This window comes from Myxocyprinus asiaticus, chromosome 20 (assembly GCF_019703515.2).
Source record: "Myxocyprinus asiaticus isolate MX2 ecotype Aquarium Trade chromosome 20, UBuf_Myxa_2, whole genome shotgun sequence".
Lineage (NCBI taxonomy): Eukaryota > Metazoa > Chordata > Actinopteri > Cypriniformes > Catostomidae > Myxocyprinus > Myxocyprinus asiaticus.
The window spans coordinates 40,116,479-40,137,911 of record NC_059363.1 but is presented as its reverse complement, the minus strand read 5'-3'; the positions used below and the strand labels follow the sequence as shown (position 1 = coordinate 40,137,911).

General features: G+C 37.6%; 2 protein-coding genes across 6 annotated transcripts in view; both read left to right on the top strand.

Moving 5' to 3' along the window:
- The window catches only part of LOC127411120 (uncharacterized), a 418,430-nt gene that overhangs the window by 293,524 nt on the left and 103,473 nt on the right, over window positions 1-21,433 (top strand). The gene's annotated exons all lie outside the window — the stretch shown is intronic.
- The window catches only part of lgals8b (galectin 8b), a 34,518-nt gene continuing 23,261 nt past the window's right edge, over window positions 10,177-21,433 (top strand). For 3 of the 5 annotated variants that reach the window (XR_007892190.1, XR_007892191.1, XR_007892192.1), the window contains exons 1-8: window positions 10,178-10,409; window positions 10,566-10,654; window positions 11,121-11,331; window positions 11,522-11,641; window positions 11,767-11,793; window positions 11,909-11,997; window positions 12,094-12,259; window positions 12,603-12,748. Coding sequence is in view for 1 of the 5 variants with exons in the window: in XM_051646286.1 (XP_051502246.1) it covers window positions 10,371-10,409; window positions 10,566-10,654; window positions 11,121-11,331; window positions 11,522-11,641; window positions 11,767-11,793; window positions 11,909-11,997; window positions 12,094-12,259; window positions 12,603-12,748; window positions 18,201-18,303 (990 nt within the window). In the remaining 4 variants the exon portion in view is untranslated. Of the gene's footprint in view, window positions 10,410-10,565; window positions 10,655-11,120; window positions 11,332-11,521; window positions 11,642-11,766; window positions 11,794-11,908; window positions 11,998-12,093; window positions 12,260-12,602; window positions 12,749-18,200; window positions 18,733-21,433 lie in introns of those variants that run through there. The other 2 variants (XM_051646286.1, XR_007892193.1) reach the window with 2 other exon arrangements.

Below are 21,433 nucleotides of genomic sequence, written 5' to 3'. Positions count from 1 at the left end.
AACCTTTCATTTTACCCCTAGTTATTGAACACAGAACTGCATGTCCAATATAAACCTTTTTGTAATAGCTTTTTTGTTAAAGGATGTAGAGACACGAAACCAATGTCATTCAAAGAGGAGGACAGTGCACAACTTTCACAACCTTTCGTTTTACCCCTAGTGGTTGAATAAGGTCCAAAATTTACATTCTTTTTGTAATAGCTTTTTTGTTGAATTATATAGAGACACAAAACCAACGTCATTCAATAGAGTAGGACAGTTTGCAACTTTCACAACCTTTTGTTTTACCCCTAATGGTTGAATAGGGAACTTCACGCACAAAATTAACTTTCTTTTTGTAATAGCTTTTTTGTTGAAGGAGATAGCGACACGAAACCAATGTCATTCAATAGAGGACAGTGCGCAACTTTCACAAACTTTCATTTTACCCCTAGTGGTTGAATAGGGAACTGCATGTCCAAAATCACCTTTCTTTTTGTAATAGCTTTTTTGTTGAAGGAAATAGAGACACGAAACCAAAGTCATTCAATAGAGTAGGGCAGTGTGCAACTTTCGCAACCATTTGTTTTACCCCTAGTGGTTGAATAGGGAACTGCATGTCCAAAATTAACTTTCTTTTTGTAATAGCTTTTTTGTTTGGAGATAGCGACATGAAACCAGTGTCATTCAATAGAGGACAGTGCGCAACTTTCACAAACTTTCGTTTTATCCCTATTGGTTGAATTGGGAACTGCATGTCCAAAATCACATTTCCTTTTGTAAAAGCTTTTTTGTTGTAGGAGATAGCGAAACTCAACCAATGTCATATAATAGAGGACTGTGCGCAACTTTCAAAAACTTTCGTTTACCCCTAGTGGTTGAACATGGAACTGCATTGCCAAAATAACCTTTCTTTTTGTAATAGCTTTTTTTAAGCATATAGAGACACAAAACCAATGTCATTCAACAGAGTAGGACATTGCGCAACTTTCACAACCATTCGTTTTACCTCTAGTGGTTGAAATGGGAACTGCATGTCCAAAATTAACTTTCTTTTTCTAATAGTTTTTTGTTGAAGGGGATAGCGACACGAAACCAATAGAGGACAGTGCGCAACTTTCACAACCATTCGTTTTACCTCTAGTGGTTGAAATGGGAACTGCATGTCCAAAATCACCTTTCTTTTTGTAATAGCTTTTTTGTTGAAGGAGATAGAGACATGAAAACAATGTCTTTCAATAGATTAGGACAGTGTGCAACTTTCACAAACTTTTGTTTTACCCCTAGTGGTTGAATAGGGAACATCATGTCCAAAATCATCATTCTTTTTGTAATAGCTTTTTTGTTGAAGGATATAGAGACACGAAACTAAAGTAATTCAATAGAGGAGGACAATATACAACTTTCATAACCTTTCGTTTTACCCCTAGTTGTTGAATAGGGAACTGCATGCCCAAAATGTACTTTCTTTTGTAATAGCTTTTTTGTTGGAGATAGAGACACAAAACCCACATCATTCAATAGAGTAAGACAGTGTACAACTTTCACAACCATTCTTTTTACCCCTAGTGGTTGAATATGGAACTGTATGTCCAAATGTAACTTTCTTTTTCTAATTGTTTTTTGTTGAAGGAGATAACGACACAAAACCAATATAATTCAATATAGGACAGTGCGCAACTTTCACAAACTTTCGTTTTACCCCTAGTGGTTGAATAGTGAATTGCATGTCCAAAATCACCATTCTTTTTATAATAGCTTTTTTGTTGAAGGAGATAGAGACACGAAAACAATGTCATTCAATAGAGTAGGAGAGTGTGCAACTTTCAGAAGCTTTTGTTTTACCCCTAGTGGTTGAATAGGGAACTGCATGTCCAAAATCACCTTACTTTTTGTAATAGCTTTTTTATTGACGGATATAGAGACACGAAACCAATATCATTCAATAGAGGAGGACAGTCCACAATTTTCACAACCTTTCGTTTTACCCCTAATGGTTGAATAGGGAATTGCATGTCCAAAATTAACATTCTTTTTGTAATAGCTTTTTTGTTGAAGGATATAGAGACACAAAACCAATGTCATTCAATAGAGGAGGACAGTGAGCAACTTTCACAACCATTCGTTTTCCCCCTAGTGGTTGAATAGGGAACTGCACACCCAAAATAAACTTTCTTTTTGTAATAGCTTTTTTGTTGAAGTAGATAAAGACACAAAACCAATGTCATTCAATAGAGTAGGACATTGTGCAACTTTCACAACCTTTCTTTTACACCTATTGGTTGAATATGGAACTGCATGTCCAAAATCACCTTTCTTTTCTTTTTGCCAAAGCGACACTGATAATAGTAGTGCCTGTGTCGACTTGTTTACGGACAGGAAATAACGTTCCAGCTTTGAACAAAGTAAATTTATTCTCTAAATTTTAATCTATGCACAACAATTTATAGACTGTGTCATATAGCTTGGGCTCACAGCAAACCTGCAATAAAAACAATACATTTCAAACATAGCCATACTCATTTCAAAGTATTAAATCGTATCTGGTCACAAGAGTATTCCAATGACTGTAACAACGTTCCTGATGCCTTTAAGGGTGCCTTTTTTTGTATCCTGGGGGACAAGCATTTGAAATTTATGTGAAAATGATTGAAAATGGAGTCCCTGGACCCTGCAAATATTTTTATTTTTTTATTATTATTATTAATAAACATCAACATTGGTGTCCATGGACGCCATGCCAGAAGCAGACGTGTGAGGCCCCGATCGATTCTGGCCAATTTTCTGAAATCATCTGATAAAGATCTCGTGTTGCGCCAGGCAAGGAGCAAAGGAAAGCATTCTTGCAGGAATCACAATGTTTTCTTGTTCCCAGACTTTGTGAATTCGACAAGAGAGAAACGCGATCGGTTCAATGAATGTAAGAAACTCTTACACCAACAGAAGATCACTTTTGCACTGATGTTCCCGGCCAAACTGAGAATAGAAATGAAGAATGGTCGCAAAGTATTTACATGTCCAAAACAGGCACTTTCCTTCATAAATACATTGGAGTAAGCCATTTGATGTTTCTTATATTAGTGGACTGACTCGCAGTTCAGGGACTCTATTATCTGAGGAAGCTGGGTGCCATTTTTGTTTCTTTTTGTGCTGGCTCTGCCTAGCGGCTGGAGTTTGTTTTGACTCCAAGAAACCTTTGCATTGACGGAAGATAATTTTTTACACTGAAGTTCCCTGCCAGATCGAGAATGGACACTATGGATGACCGCAAAATATCTACATGCTCACATAAAGGATGTCTTTTATAAAGTTGACAGGCTGAGTAAGTTATGGTGTATTTTTATTTTTTTGTTTTTTGTGCGGCCTCCGAGTTAGTTTGGCTCTTGATCATCCGAGGAATCGGGATGCCGGTTTTGTTTTTCGTGCTGGCTCCGCATAGCGGCTGGAGCTTGTTCTGTTGAATAACACTCCTTTGGAACAGCTGTGGATAAATCTGTACGTTCTTTGTGCTTATGCCTCCTGTTGGCTGGAGTTTGTTTTTGTGGAGTATTTTTAAGGGACAGTTGAATTATTACATCATCTGCTGAACTCATAACAGCCAGCTCACTGAACAATTGTTTGTCTGTCTGAGGAAAGTGAACAGGTTTATATCAGCTGGAGTTTGTTTTGCGGAGGATCACACCTTCGAGATGGTTCTGTGAATGAGTCTACATGTTTTTTCTGTTATTCTGCCTGTTGGCTAGGGTCTGTTTTACAAAGTATTTTCTGTTATGTAATTTTGCCTCACAAAATTTGTATAGAAGCACCGGAATTGAGCAATCCGATGGCAAAGTTGTCACAGGGGATAGGCGTACTCGTAGGCGTACATGGATTCTTTGAGTTTAGAGGGATTGACGCCGGTTGGCACTGTTGTGCACAAGGTTAATGCTGTTTGTTTTGTAGGCGTACATGGACTCTTTGAGTTTAGAGGGATTGACACCGGTTGGCACTGTCGTGCACAGGGTTAATGCTGTTTGTTTTGTTTGGGGGGAAGTTCAGGGTTTGATTGTTGCATTAATGGGGAATGTGGTCTGTGTAATCTTGTTTTTGACACACAATTTTTTTTTATTATTATATCAATATGTCAAATGTTAATATGAATAAGTTGTCTCTCACCACAAGGAATGTGAATGGGTTGGGGCACCCCATAAAAAGAAGGAAGGTTATTACTTTTCTTAAATGTAAGAAATACGATATAGTGTTTCTTTAAGAAACACATCTCTCCCCGCAGGAAACTGAAAAATTTGGGAAGATATGGGGTGGACATGTTTTTTTAGTGCTGGCTCAAGTAAGAGCAAGGGAGTCATTATATTAGTAAATAAACATTTACAATTCAAATGTCTCAAATAGACTAAAGATAAATTAGGGAGAGTCATTATTGTTTTAGCTGAAATTCAATGGCAAAGGTTGATTTTGGCAAATATTTACGCACCTAACGCTGATAATCAGGGCTTTTTTTATAGATCTTGAAGGGATGCTATCCTCTGTGGGCGTGGCTTGGGAGGCACTTAAGGCAGTTCTTAGGGGTCGGATCATACAGTATGCCTCCTTCATCAAAAAATCCAAAGCACGAGAACTTGTGGAGTTGGAAGGAAATATTAAAAATGCAGAGGCAGAGATGAAGTATGAGTATGTCATCTGATGGCCTCAGAGAACTGACCCAACTGAAATACAGATATAATACTATTTTGTCGCAGAAAGTGGAGTTTTGGTTATTCAGGGCAAGACAGTCATACTTTGAGTCGGGGGACAAAGCAGGGAAGCTTTTGGCTAGATATATAAAACAGAGAGAGTCTTTTTCTACCTTTCCCTCAGTGAAATCTGCTGGTGGTGAAATGTTTACCTCAGCCATTGATATTAATAATGCCTTTAAAGAATTCTGTCTTGATCTTTATAGTTCCACGTCTTCGTATACTGATGAAGATATTAGAAACTTTATGGAACCATTAGATCTTCCTAAACTGAAGACTGAGCAAAAAAACGCTCTTGATTCTGAGATAACCTTGGAGGAGCTTGACGAGGTAATTAAGTCCCTACCTACTGGCAAGGCTCCGGGGCCAGATGGTTTTGCCGCAGAAATTTTTAGATCTTATGCTACAGAACTGGCTCCATATTTGATAGAGGTTTATACTGAATTATTAAAGAATGGAAAGCTTCCTCCAACCATGACACAAGCCCGGATCAGTCTGATTCTTAAAAAGGACAAAGATCCAAGCGAGTGTAAAAGTTACCGTCCAATCTCCCTGATCCAACTAGATGTAAAAATTGTATCAAAAATTTTGGCTAACTGATTAAGTAAGGTTATGACATCTCTTATACATATAGATCAGGTGGGGTTTATTCGGGGCCGCAGCTCTTCTGATAAAATCAGGTGTCTCATCAATATCATGTGGTCAGTAGCGAATGATCAGTCTCCGGTTGCTGCCATCTCACTTGATGCCGAAAAGGTGTTTGATATGGTAGAATGGGATTATCTTTTTAAGATTTTGGAAATGTATGGGTTCGGGAGTACATTTATTGGTTGGATTAAGTTACTTTATAAATACCCCATAGCAGCGGTACAAACAAATGGATTAATTTCAGATTATTTTACTCTGAATAGGGGCACTCGGCCAGGTTGCCTTCTTTCCCCATTATTGTTCTGTCTTGCCCTGGAACCATTAGCAGCCGCGATAAGAAAGGAGGATGATTTTCCAGGGGTGACGGCGGGAGGTGTGGAGCATAAACTTCCGCTTTACGCAGATGATATTTTTTTATTTGTCTCCGACCCCACTAGATCTGTGCCTTGCCTCCACAGAATTATTCATTCCTTTTCCAAGTTCTCAGGATACAAAGTCAATTGGTCTAAATCCGAAGCTTTGGCTTTGACAGCGTCCTGTCCTGTAACGGCCTTCCAGCCGGGCACCTTCCAGTGGCCCAAACAGGGCATTAAGTATTTGGGAATTTTATTCCCAGCAAATTTGTCTGATTTAGTCAGAGTTAATTTTGATCCCTTAATAAAAAGGTTTTCAAATGATGTGGACAGGTGGGCTTCATTACACTTATCGATGATTGGGAAGGTTAATGTAATTAAAATGAATTGTTTTCCTAAATTCAACTACCTGTTACAATCTCTCTCTATAGATGTCCCCCTCTCTTATTTCAAGCAATCTGATAGCATAGCGAAGTCCTTCATTTGGAATGGTAAGTGTGCCAGGTTAAATTTCAATAAGTTACATAGGCCGATTGACAAAGATGGGTTACCCAAGATTTTGTTTTATTATTATGCATTCAGTCTCAGACATTTGGCTCATTGGTCATTTCCACCTGAGAGAGCCCCTCCCTGGTTTTGTATTGAAAAGGAAGCTCTTGCCCCTATCTCGTCTCTGCATAGCCTTTCGATCAAATTAATCGGAGAAGTTAAGTCACACCCCATTATTTTGCATTTACACTCGATATGGACAAAAGTGTCCAGAGTGTTTAATTCGGATATTTATTTAAACGTAGCCTCGAGCATATGGCAGAACCCTAAACTATGCATTAATATGTCCCCTTTCTGTTGGTCAGATTGGATTGTGAGGGGGGTTAATACACTCGGTGACCTATATGCAGTGGCGTATCCAGGACATTTGTACTGGGGTAGCCAAAATGGGGCACATACCTAGTGTGGGGTGGCGATACTGGGAGAACCTTTATGAATGGCACATGATCAAAATGTGTAAATATCGCATTGCTTTGCTTCAACATCTACACATGTAGAATAAATGAATTCTTAAACTCATGTTAGCATTCACTGAATTGTTTGTATTCAATATCAGACTGTTGTTTTGACATTTGACAGTTTTCTATTCCTGTTCTATTTCAACCTATTACAGTTTCTGGGAATCTCTGGTTATTTTAACATAACATCCATTTTTAAATCAGTAATTGTTTAGGAAAAGTCAGTTACACATTTTTAAGAGCTATTCTCATTGTAGAGAATTAATCTGCGTATAACATCATATAGTGTATAATCATAAAAAGATACAAGTACAGGTGATAACTGATTGAGGCACAATTCAATCAATCATTCAATCAATTATTCATTCATTTATCAGCTATAACTGCACTGTCCAGCAGAAATATTGTTAAATTGGGTACAAATCAGTGTGTGAAATTGGCTACGAGGGCTTATAGGTGTCTGTCTGGAAACCCCAAAATTGCAGATTGAGCTCTGAATACAGTAAAAAACAAAACTCTATTTACAGTGTCTACTCAGGTTTATTTTCCACATGTTCTGATAGCTTCAATTACTTTGAATATTACCAAATAAAATAGGTAGTCAAATCATTTGTGTCATTTAAGTACAATTTGCCCTGCCTCTGCATATTTAAAATGTAAAATAAGGTATAAAAACTTTGAAGATTTTATTGGTCTGACTGACCAATAATACACATAAAGAGCTCATAAATAACTCATGTAAAGATTTAAAGTACAGTCACAGCACAAACCCTTCCATTTCACACACAGGTTAGCCATATATATAACTTTAGCTATTGAACATATACATCTGTAAAACGCTTTACATACCTCCGTCATTAAATCAGAAAACATGGCATTTCATATTTCATGTCAATATAAAGATAACATGCTGAATGTGGTGTAGGGTCTAGCTTACTCTTTAACCTAGCTACTGTAACAATGAAAAAATGTTTTCACATTCACATGGAAATTCTGGATAAATTAAACGATAGATTAGATGAACATACCTCTCAAATAACAGCTTTCTTTTTGACCACAAATCGACGTCGTCAACTCATTGGAAGTTGGAGGTAGACGCTAGCTCGTGTCAGCTTCGTGCTTCTGACCGACCATTATACTCCAGACCTGGCGCCCGCTGCCCGCGACCTGCGGCACCTGCCTGGCCACCCGCGGCCTGGCCACCCGCGGCCTGCCCCTCCCCCCACTGATCAAAGATCCGCTCACACAGCTTCAGTCCCACCACTACTATAATGGTCAGAAATATAAAACTGACCCTGGGTCAGTGTGGCTCTAAATCAACAAATGACCTGAGATGTCATCTTTGATTGACAGGTGTTTCTATTGGTTCTTCGTTCTTGTATTGATGAACATGATGAACTACCAATCAGTTCTGGGGTGGCCACAGGATGGCCAATGAGATTTCAGGGGTTGCCCAGGCCACCACAGGCCACCCCCTAAAATCACCACTGCCTATATGAGAGTGGAGTATTGAGACCTTTTGAAAATTTGGTTCAAAATTTTAGAATTCCCAGATCTAAAATTGCGCCACCTACTCTGCACTGTTTTTGGGAGTGGCACGCACCCCCCTAGTGTGGCAGATACTCTGGGATTGGTGATTACCGCTTTTGGAAAAGAATAATAGAGGGGGTTAAGTATTGATTCTGTTTGTATATGTTCTTGCTTTTATGTGTTAATATAGGAATCAATAAAAAAATGTTAATGTAAAAATAAACATCAACATTATACACTTTGTATATTTACACATATTAAACGTACAACAAGAAGTGTACAGAAGAGGAAAAAAGTGCAAGGGGAGGTTGGAATATACTGTATTAAATAACACAAAAATACATATATAATTCAAATAAATATTTTATAAAATTTACTAATCTTACAAGTCTTTATAGCTTATTTATTCAGGGAGTCTCTAATACTGTAAATATATAGTTTTACTTAATAAAAGAATAAAGTTTGTTTTTTTATTTGAGTAAATTTGTATTTATGAATGTAAAATTTAGTCAGGATTATAATTAAATTAATAAGATAAAAGTAGAGTTCTTCTTCTTTTGAATAATTGGTGAAGCCAAAAAGTAAATTTTCCCACAATAATGAAAACGGACTTGGACACTGAATATTGTCAATAATACATTTCTATAGAGTAATCGAATGAATACAATGCTAAAATAAATGTAAAACAGTTTCTTCATGGTCATTGCAAAACACACAGTTTGCATTTATATATTTTTTGAATTTCAGCAAATAATGATTTGTTGGATAGAATCTGTGTAAAAGTTTAAATGAAACCTCTTTCACCGTGTTCCTGATATGATACTTTTGAGGCAGTAACCACACTTTTTTTCCCAGCATTTTACTTTTCCATTTAACAAAGAGTTCCAATATGACACAACATAAGGCATAAAGACAATTTCTCTTTGAAAAAGTGTGCGTTACTGTTATTATTTTTAGCGTCATTGATAACATAGTCAGGATTTAGTCAGGATTATAATCATTTTACCAACTAAGGTTTCAAAAACATCAAACGAGATCAATTCTATGAAATGGTATTTGCAAACACTTTTAAACAACATTTGAGTATCAGAGGGGATACTGAAGTTATCTAATTATATATAACAATCTCTGGTCGATGTACACTCGCCGACGCTATCTTGCCCTTAATCCAACGCGGAGAGAGAGAGCACGAGCGGGAGTGAGCGAGAGACAGCAGTTCACAGCTTCATTTCATTCCTGCAATATTTTATTTCACGCTGGCTGTAGTGTTTTACTTTTTTTGACTGATCAAAACTTGATTAAAAATAGCTTGATAAAATATAGCGACCCAAAATCATACAGATAAATTGAGCAATTTATTATTAATAAAGATTAAATATTTGACTTATTATTATTATTATTTTGCTATATGCTAAGTGATTTCTTTCTTCACTAATTCACTGAGGTGATGTTATCGTTAACTCAGAAGACTGCGCACAATGGAAATTATTCAAATATTCATTTTCCACATGGACCTATTCGACTAAATATTCAATGGATGTAGTTATTAATAACTTTAGTAATGTATTACAGTCGCATGAGGGCGCTAGGCGCACATGTCATGCCTTCGTATGGAGTCTGGGAGAGTGTCAAGATGGTAAAATAACAAAAATAAATACAATCATGTACGCTTGTACAAATGTTGGCAGTTTTTTAGCAGTATTAATATTTTAATAATTATGGAAATATAATCATAAACATAATTAAGATTGATTGTATATATCATTTTATGAGACGTATTATTGTTGTTATTATGATTATTATTATTATCCTACATGTAAGATAAAAGTTCCTGCGTCATCCAGCGCTCTCTCCGACGCTCCGTGTATACGTCATATACGTCAGAGGGATGCCGTTTTATATTTCCAAATAAACAAAAGTGTCTTTGGTTGTTAGTGTTGTTGAATGGGCATACAGTCGCAGCGCTGACGCACGGACCTGCGGCAGCCAATAGATGCCCAGACCGTTCTCTGTGTAAGCAGCAGCTCACTCTTTCAGAAATGGAGGAAACGGCGCTGTAAAAAGGCCACACTTTTGTAAACACATAATCATATTATTGTCAACGGCTTAATACAGGAATTTCAATGTCAGTGGCAAATGCAAAACAGACCATTCTCAATCCGGTAAGACCTCGATTTATGAAGCAGAACTCTCACAAGCGTTTTGTGCATTTGAACCATTGTGATGCTGTTCATAACAGTGGCTTACACTAAAATATATTGCAAATGGATAGTATTTTTAATGCCAATGAATATGTTTTTTATTGTAATTTTCACCAGACAGTTCCCTTCACAGAGATCATACCGGGTGGTCTTCTCCTAGGAGAGATGATTGTTATTCAGGGATGTGTTCGTAATGATGCTGACAGGTAACACAAACTCAATACTTAACTCATCCGTGTGTTAATTCTCATAAATTAAATTATATATAAATGATCACTTCACTTCAGCTATGCAATGTTCTCCTGAGACTTGTACTTCCAAGTCCTTTACATCCTCCTGAGACCTGAGACCCACTGTACTGAACATTACATTTCTGTTGGTATCTCTGAGATCATACATGCCATTGTTGTGTAAAGTCAAAACACTTTTATAGTACCCTTGGCTTTTCTGTCATACCAAATGTTATGTAATAATATTAATAATAACAAAAACAGTCATTTTTATTGTTTTTTTTTTAATTATTATTCTAAACATCTTACATTTTTTAAATGAATGTTACCAAAGAAAATACTTTTTTTTTGTTTTTTTTTTATGTATTAAATTGCAATTATGTAAAATCTTAAAAGCCAAAAAATTTATTATTATTTCAGTGTATTACCTGTGCATCAATAGGTTTCAGTTTGATCTGACGTGTGGCAGCAGCACTAAGCCACCGGCAGACATTGCCTTTCACTTCAGTCCGCACTTCAGCAGTTCTCCACGGATTGTGTGCAACTCCTTACAACGTGGAAGCTGGGGCAGAGAGGAAAATATGGACCTGATGCCTTTCAAACAGGGAGCATTCTTTGAGACCATCATCCTGGTGCTCTGTGATGTTTTCAAAGTGAGTGTGAAACTTAACATGACATTTGAGTTAAAAGTATCTTCTTAAAGGCATGGCACAAACATTTTGATATTATTTTTGTGGATGAAGTAGTTGGTTATCTTTAACAGGAATAGTAGTAATAAATATTATAAGTTTCCAAACTTCTTATTGGCCAAGTGACAGAAATGTTAATTATTTAATCTTGTAGGTGGCTGTAAACGGTGCTCATGTTTTGGAGTACAAGCACAGAATTCCACTTGAGAGGGTTGACACATGTTCAGTCTCTGGAAAAGTAGAAATTCATGCAATCAGCTTTGTCCCTGATTCAGTAAGTACAAACATGTGACATGTATTCTGCTTCACATCAGATATCATATGTATTTTGTTTACAAGGGTAACAAAACATTTTAACTGTGCAATTATCAACTGTTTAATACCATTGTTTTCTCACAGGCTGTATTTTCAAAATCAGCTGACCTTGTAAGTTCATTATTCCTACTGAATTATATGAATTATGACTTAATTGTATTTTATAGGGCACGTTATATTTATAGAATCAGTATTTGACCCACAAGACATACTGTGCCTTTTGCAGAGCATACCCTACAAGGGCAGTTTACTTAGAGGGCTCACTCCAGGGAAGCATATAACAATCAAAGGGCATATCAGTTTATTCCCTCACAGGTAGTTACGAAACATATCTTTTTTTCTTTCTTTCTTTCTTTTTTTTTTTTTTGATGGTGTGACACTTTAAATGTCTGTTTGGACTTTTTCCTTAAGTTTCACTGTTAACCTGAGGTGCAGTCAATCAGACAACATTGCTCTACACCTAAACACACGCATCAGAACAGGCATGCTCATCAGGAACTCTTTTCTTAGCCAATCATGGGGCCTGGAGGAATGTGAACTACCATACTTTCCTTTCTCTGCTGGAAAATACTTTGAGGTACCTTTATCCTATTCCACAGTACACTGCCTTGTTTTCCATAGCCAGGGTCTTAAACTGTAATTGGGGTGTGCAAGGTTATTGTTCTCATAAGGTAAATTTAAATATAATGTGTCAAATTACTGACTCGATGTAGAGGTCATGTGGAGAAATTGGGACTTAATTTATTGGGACTTTTTCATTTTATTTAGTTTATTCCCTCACAGGTATAATTCATACTGCTTTTTTGTGTGGCCATCAGATAGTTCAGTTATTAATCTTTACTTCACTTCATGCAGAACAGTGGCGTATTTCCGAAATGAGAAAACAATAAACAATGTTATTTTTTTCTCCATTTTGTCAGATGATCATCCTGTGTCAGTCTTATCAGTTTAAGATCGCGGTAAACGGATCCCACCTACTGGACTACAGACACAAGGTTCAGGACTTTAGCTCTATTGACCAGCTGGAGATTCTGGGTGATGTGGAACTGCAGAGCGTTCAATTGTGGTGAGAGCTAAAGCAACATCAGGATATTTGGATTTTTCTTCACCTCTCTCTATTGAGTGTTCATCAGCCATGGTTTTGGGCATGGTTCTGTTATGACGTTGATGTCTCGTGTCGATAGAATTGATGTAGGTCAAGTTGACAAATTTAAGGGTTTAACTATATTTACTCTATCTGCTTCTCTTTACACAAAGGACCTAATTTAAACCACAACCCGCACTTGCTCTCTTTATGCTGCGAAAACAAGACAGACTTCTAAAACTCTCTATGTAAGATAACATTACATTTACAACAAATATTTGTAAAAGTGTTTGCATGCTTCAGTACTGTATGCAGAAAATGTAGTGAGCTCCATGGGCTGCATTCTTCGTTTACACAATGTAATTGCACTTAACAGAGATTAAATATATTAACTTCCAATCTCACATCATGACTGCATTTTCAATCTATAGACATAGCACAGTAGCAGTCACATTCCCCTAGAACGCTGTGACAAGGAGATGTTGGTTAAATCTTTCGGAAAAACAAATACCGTGGTTCCAAAAAGAAATGAATTAATTAAGCCACATTTAGAAATCTATGAATTTATTTACTTTAGATAACAAAACCTAAAATAACGGGGCATCTACAAACATATCAGAATCAGAATCAAAATGAGCTTTATTGCCAAGTATGCTTACACATACAAGGAATTTGTCTTGGTGACAAGAGCTTCCAGTACACAACAATAGAAAAACAGCAACAAGACTTTTAAAAAATAATTAAAATTGAATAAAAAATAGATAAATATTGAAAAGAAAAAGTATATATAGAATACACAATAGACTATATATATATATATATATATATATATATATGTATGTATGTATGTATGTGTGTATGTATATATATATATATATATATATATATATATATCCTCAACTGGCAAAGGAAGAACAACCTCTGCTGGGCCTCTTTTGCAATGGAGTCAATGTGGGTCTCCCACTTCAGGTCCTGTGAGATGGTAGTGCCCAGGAACCTGAATGACTCCACTGCTGCCACAGTGCTGTTTAGAATGGTGAGGTGGTACAGTGTTGGGGGGTTCCTCTTTAAGTCCACAATCATCTCCACCGTTTTGAGCATGTTCAGCGCATGCCACTCCACACTGATGCAGTGTCGTTAGCTGAAAACTTGTTTTTCAGCTTCTCAGAGTATCTTCTTTTAGCCACTCTGATTCCCTTATTCAGTGTGTTCCTGGCCTGATTGTACAAGACTTTATCCCCAACTCTGTAAGAATCCTCTTTGGCCTGATGAAGCTGCCTGAGTTCCGCTGTAAACCATGGTTTGTCGTTGTTAAATAAGTCCTAGTAGGAATGCACATATCCTCACAGAAACTGATATATGATGTTACAGTATCTTGTGAGCTCATCCAGATTGGTGTCTGCAGCTTCAAGAACACACTAGACCTCATATCAGAACTAACTTCACTTTTCTGAACCATTTTTGCAACTTGATTTTTAGTCGGCAAATGAAGTGTGTTCAGAGGTGTTGTAGCAGAGTGGCTACTGGTGTAGTTCATTAAATTAACTAAGGACATGTCATCCAGAAATTATCCAAATACTTTGTCTTCATTTTGAACATATACAGGTGCATCTCAATAAATTAGAATGTTGTGGAAAAGTTCATTTATTCCAGTAATTCAACTCAAATTGTGAAACTCGTGTATTAAATAAATTCAATGCAGACAGACTGAAGTAGTTTAAGTCTTTGGTTCTTTTAATTGTGATGATTTTGGCTCACATTTAACAAAAACCCACCAATTCACTATCTCAACAAATTAGAATATGGTGACATGCCAATCAGCTAATCAACTCAAAACACCTGCAAAGGTTTCCTGAGCCTTCAAAATGGTCTCTCAGCTTGGTTCACTAGGCTACACAATCATGGGGAAGACTGCTGATCTGACAGTTGTCCAGAAGAAAATCATTGACACCCTTCACAAGGAGGGTAAGCCACAAACATTCATTGCCAAAGAAGCTGGCTGTTCACAGAGTGCTGTATCCAAGCATGTTAACAGATAGTTGAGTGGAAGGAAAAAGTGTGGAAGAAAAAGATGCACAACCAACCGAGAGAACCGCAGCCTTATGAGGATTGTCAAGCAAAATCGATTCAAGAATTTGGGTGAACTTCACAAGGAATGGACTGAGGCTGGGGTCAAGGCATCAAGAGCCACCACACACAGACGTGTCAAGGAATTTGGCTACAGTTGTCGTATTCCTCTTGTTAAGCCACTCCTGAACCACAGACAATGCCAGAGGCGTCTTACCTGGGCTAAGGAGAAGAAGAACTGGACTGTTGCCCAGTGGTCCAAAGTCCTCTTTTCAGATGAGAGCAAGTTTTGTATTTCATTTGGAAACCAAGGTCCTAGAGTCTGGAGGAAGGGTGGAGAAGCTCATAGCCCAAGTTGCTTGAAGTCCAGTGTTAAGTTTCCACAGTCTGTGATGATTTGGGGTGCAATGTCATCTGCTGGTGTTGGTCCATTGTGTTTTTTGAAAACCAAAGTCACTGCACCCGTTTACCAAGAAATTTTGGAGCACTTCATGCTTCCTTCTGCTGACCAGCTTTTTAAAGATGCTGATTTCATTTTCCAGCAGGATTTGGCACCTGCCCACACTGCCAAAAGCACCAAAAGTTGGTTAAATGACCATGGTGTTGGTGTGCTTGACTGGCCACCAAACTCACCAGACCTGAACCCCATAGAGAATCTATGGGGTATTGTCAAGAGGAAAATGAGAAACAAGAGACCAAAAAATGCAGATGAGCTGAAGGCCACTGTCAAAGAAACCTGGGCTTCCATACCACCTCAGCAGTGCCACAAACTGATCACCTCCATGCCACACTGAATTGAGGCAGTAATTAAACAAAAGGAGCCCCTACCAAGTATTGAGTACATATACAGTAAATGAACATACTTTCTAGAAGGCCAACAATTCACTAAAAATGTTTTTTTATTGGTCTTATGATGTATTCTAATTTTTTGAGATAGTGAATTGGTGGGTTTTTGTTAAATGTGAGCCAAAATCATCACAATTAAAAGAACCAAAGACTTAAACTACTTCAGTCTGTGTGCATTGAATTTATTTAATACACGAGTTTCACAATTTAAGTTGAATTACTGAAATAAATGAACTTTTCCACAACATTCTAATTTATTGAGATGCACCTGTATGTATATACTTTACATTGTTTAATAATTTAAAATAAACAAACAAAACATCTTTTTGTAAAAACGTCCTTTTACTTAAAAAGTGTGCTTGTGCTATATATATATATATATATATATATATACTGTTTTTAAATATATGACACAAAGTGTGATATTTTGTTGTTGATAATATGCAATGATATTTATAATCCTCTAAATATGTTTTGGACCACTGCATGTTTTGTTCTCCTAAACTGTGCTTACTGAATTACATAATATCCAACAAGAAGAAAATGCATTAATCACATTTCTCAATATGAAAAACATCTGAAATGAAAACACATCTGTTCCATACTTTGACATTTTTGTGTGTTTTTGTGTGTGTGTGTGTGTGTGTGTGTGTGTGTGTGTCATGATGGGTAATTAATTGTGGAGAGCTCATTTATTGTGGATTCCATGACTTTTGCGTGCACAGAGACTGTTATAAAGTTGTTTATTACAAAAAGAGCACTATAAATATACTGCGCAAACATACTGTGTGTGAAATTTCCAATAAATGCACTCTAAAGTTTAACACATGCTGTTGTTTTCATGTGAAAGTCTATATGATCTCGTATAGTTCATAGTAAAATGCAATTAGTTACATATTTTATGGTAAATTCCTCATGCAGCTAATAAACCGCATATATATTAGCAGCGGTTTAGTTCTGAGTCTTGCAACAATGACTTGATATGGACAAATTTACTGTAGTATCTCTGAACACCAGCAAAATATGTGGATGATTGAAATAACATCTTTTAGAATCAGCCATGGATCGACATTTAACAAGTGGATAATTTAGATTTGATAGGATATTGAAATCAGCCACAATAAACAACTTTTATTGTTCATCTCTCATCCACCAGAGGGAGCTACAGACCTCTGGGAATAAAGGCCTTTTCGCAGAGAAATGGATAATTCATGAAACTGTCATGAATCATTGCTGTATTTAGGCCAAAATGCAGCAGCCCATGCATTTTTAAGTCTAGGCCTTCAGTGCGATTCATGCCATTATGAAAACAGTTTCACAATTAAAAAGACAGACACACTTTGGACATCATACATTATGTCGCAGCCAATTAATAATACCAATTGACATTTTAAAAAGATGTCCACGCAGGAAAGCCAAATCCAAGGAGGTCTAATACCAAGAAAAATCTATCTAATAATATCTGTGATTTAAATGTTGCTTGCAATTAATTTTGTACCGTAAGGTACAAACTTTTCAAAACTTGACACTAACTGACACTGAATACTCCAGCCAGCCTAATTTACATTTAGAATACTCCTAATGTTGCTATAACAATGCAAAAAGCACTTACCAATTTGCTTGAAGTGAAAATCAGCCCTCCTTTCCTGTTTAAATCTCAGGTTTTTAAATCCATAAGGATTCTCAATGGCAATAATGGCAATGAAAGCCGACTTGTCAGCTATAGATCTCCCACTCCTGCGTCACTCAAGGCCAGCTAGAAGGCCTTAGGTGCGTTCCAATCGACCGTTATGGTCTTCTGATGTGGACTTCACACGGTATTCAGCCATCTTAAGGAAGATTCCAGTCCAAAGGGAGCGTCTATGTTCAGTTGGAAGTGCACTACAACACCACAAGGAATGTGTACATCGATATATCACGTCACAGGAAGTGGAGAGGGATATTTACCCACTAGTCATTGCGAACCAGCAGAGTATTGATGTAGTCACTTCATACTATTACGATGGACCTCAGCGGATGAACCGATGCCAACTCCAACCGTAAGACATGGGATACTTCATATGCCATTGCCTGAACCTTGGATTTAGGATAGACCTCACCGAAATGATCGGCCGGTTGAACTGCGAAGCGCCTCACTGATCTCGGCCAGCATCACCTTGGTTTAATGATGGACTATGCTCTTTTTTTTGTTATTAACATTTTTTATTGATTCTAAGACAGACAAGACTAAATTTAACTACACAATTATACATTAGGAATCAACTACATTAGGAAAACCCTTTATAACACCCACCCACCCACCCACCCCCTGCCTGCACAAATATAAAATAAGTAAATACCCACATATAAACAGACACACAAATAGTACATAAAAAATAAAATAAAAAAAAGACAAAGTTCAACATATAGTGAAAGAAGAAGAAAAAAAAATAAAATAAAAATTGTCTCCCTCCACTGCTCCCTGCTAGGACCTCTCCAAATGAGACAAATAACTGCCCCATTTTCTGCCATAACTCGACAGGTTCCCCTACCATCTGGAAGTCATCTCCTCGAAAGCTGCCACTTTACCAACTCGGTGCATCACTCATGAAATGAGGGTGCATCAGTTGACTTCCAACCCCTAAGGATTAGCTGTCTGCCAATCATCATGCTGCTTAGTACCCAGCTTTTCATATATATATATCTCCTATATTCAGGACCCCTCCATCACCCAAAATACAAAGTCTGGGGCAAAATGAAAACTGAGTGTCCAGTACGTCACACACAAAATGCTGGATCCTCAACCAAAATTCCTTAATTTTAATACAACCCCAGAAAACATGGGTTATGTCCCCGTCTTCTGACTGGCATCACCAGCAGGTGGGTGAGTCTTTAAGACCAATCCTGTACAATCTAGAGGGTGTCCAATAAAATCTATGTAAAATCTTAAATTGCATGAGGCGAACCCTTGCATCTCTAGATGCAGACTTTATGTTGTTTAGAATCCTTGGCCACACTCCCTCCTCCAATAACAAATTTAAATCTTCCTCCCATAATCTTTTGAGAGAATTTAAAGCTCCGTCCCCCAGACTCTGAATTAACAGGGAGTAATACACTGATGCCTCATGACCTTTCCCAAAAACAGCAATCACCAGAGTATCTGCTGCTCTAGGGTGGTGTATGCTACTCCCAAAAATAGAGCAGAGCAGGTGGCACAGCTGTAGATACTTATAAAATTGAGATCTGGGAATCCCAAAATGTTGAATCAAATTTTCTAAAGATCTCAATACTCCACCCTCATACAGGTCACCAAGTGTATTAACCCCCCTCACAATCCAATTTGACCAAGAGAAAGGGGACTTATTAATACATAGTTTAGGGTTCAGCCATATGCTCGAGGCTACGTTTATATAAATATCAGAATTAAACACTCTGGACACTTTTGTCCATATCGAGTGCAAATGCAAAATATCGGGGTGCGGCTTAACCTCTCCAGCTAGTTTAATCGAAAGACTTTGCAGTGGTGAGATGGGGCAAGAACATCCTTTTCAATACAAAACCAGGGAGGAGCTCTCTCAGGTGGAAGCGACCAATGAATCAAATATCTAAGACTGAATGCATAATAATAAAACAAAATCTTGGGTAGGCCTAATCCACCTTTGTCAATCGGCCTATGTAATTTACTGAAATTTAACCTGGGACGTTTACCATTCCAAATGAAGGACTTAGCGATACTATCAAATTGCTTTAAATAAGAGAGGGGGACATCTACAAGGAGAGATTGTAGCAGGTAGTTACATTTTGGAATACAATTCATTTTAATAACATTAACCTTCCCAATCATCGATAAATGTAACGAAGCCCACCTGTCCACATCGTTCGAAAACCTTTTTATTAAGGGATCAAAATTAACTCTGCTGGGAATAAAATCCCCAAATACTTAATTCCCTGTTTGGGCCACTGGAAGGCACCCGGCTGGAAGGCCGTTACTGGACAGTACGCTGTCAAAGCCAAAGCTTCGGATTTAGACCAATTGACTTTGTATCCTGAGAATTTGGAAAAGGAGTTAATAATTCTGTGGAGGCAAGGCATAGATCTAGTGGGTTCAGAGACTAATCATAAAATATCATCTGCGTAAAGCAGAAGTTTATGCGCCACACCTCCCACCGTCACCCCTGGAAAATCATCCTCTTTTCTTATCTCAGCTGCTAATGGTTCCAGGGCAAGACAGAACAATAATGGGGAAAGAGGGCAACCCTATCCAGAGTAAAATAATCTGAAATTAATCCATTTGTTTGTACCGCTGCTACAGGGTGTCTATAAAATAACTTAATCCAACCAATAAATGTACTCCCGAACCCATACATTTCCAAAATCTTAAAAAGATAATCCCATTTTACCATATCAAATGCCTTTTCAGCGTCAAGAGAGATGGCAGCAACCGGAGATTGATCATTCGCTACTGACCACATAATACTGATGAGCCGCCTGATGTTATCAGAAGAGCTGCGGCCCCGAATAAACCCCACCTGATCTATATGTATCAGTGATGTCATAACTTTACTTAATCGATTAGCCAGAATTTTGGACAAAATTTTTACATCTAACTGGATCAGGGAAATTGGGCGGTAACTTTTACACTCGCTTGGATCTTTGTCCTTTTTTAAAATCAGACTGATCCGGGCTTGTGTCATGGTTGGTGGAAGCTTTTTGTTCTTTAATGATTCCATATAAACTTCTAGCAAAAGTGGAGGCAGTTCTGTAGCAAAAGATTTGAAAAACTCAGAGGAAAAGCCATCAGGCCCCGGAGACTTGCCAGTAGGCAAGGCTTTAATTACCTCGTCAAGCTCCTCCAAGGTTATCTCAGAATCAAGAGAGTTTTTTTGCTCAGTTGTCAGTTTAGGGAGATCTAATGGTTCCATAAAGGTCCTAATATCTTCATCAGTGGATGAAGACATGGAACCATAGAGATCAAGATAGAACTCTTTAAAGGCATTATTAATATCAATAGCCGAGGTAAATATTTCACCACAAGCAGATTTCACTGAGGGAATGATAGAAAGAGACTCTCTCTGCTTTATATACCTAGCCAAAAGCTTCCCTGCTTTGTCCCCTGACTCAAAGTATGACTGTCTTGCCCTGAATAACCAAAACTCCACTTTCCGTGACAAAATAGTATTATATCTATATTTCAATCAGGTCAGTTCTCTGAGGCCATCAGACGATATTCGGCGCTTCAGCTCTGCCTCTGCACTTTTAATATTCCCTTCCAACTCCACGAGTTCTCGTGCTTTGGGTGTTTTAATGAATGAGGCATACTGTATGATCCAACCCCTAAGAACCGCCTTAAGTGCCTCCCAAGCCACGCCCACAGAGGATACTGAGGACCAGTTGGTCTCCATATAAACACTGATTTCAGTCTTTAACATTTGTTGGAAATCAGGATTTTGCAAAAGGGACACATTAAGGCGCCAACTATATGATTTCTTTTTCTCTGTATATGGCAACACCTTTAAACTCACCAGGGCATGATCTGAGACTAAGATATTTCCAATTGAGCAATCAACAACAGATGAAATGAGGGATTTGGTTATCAAAAAGAAATCTATCCTAGAATAAATCTTGTGGACTGATGAAAAAAATTTATAGTCCCTACCCGATGGGTTCAAAAGTCTCCAAATATCCGTAAGACCAAGATTTTTACACAACCTATGAAGCGTCAATGTTGCTCTAGGGGGTTTACAAACTTTTGCTTCACTGTGATCAAGGACTGAG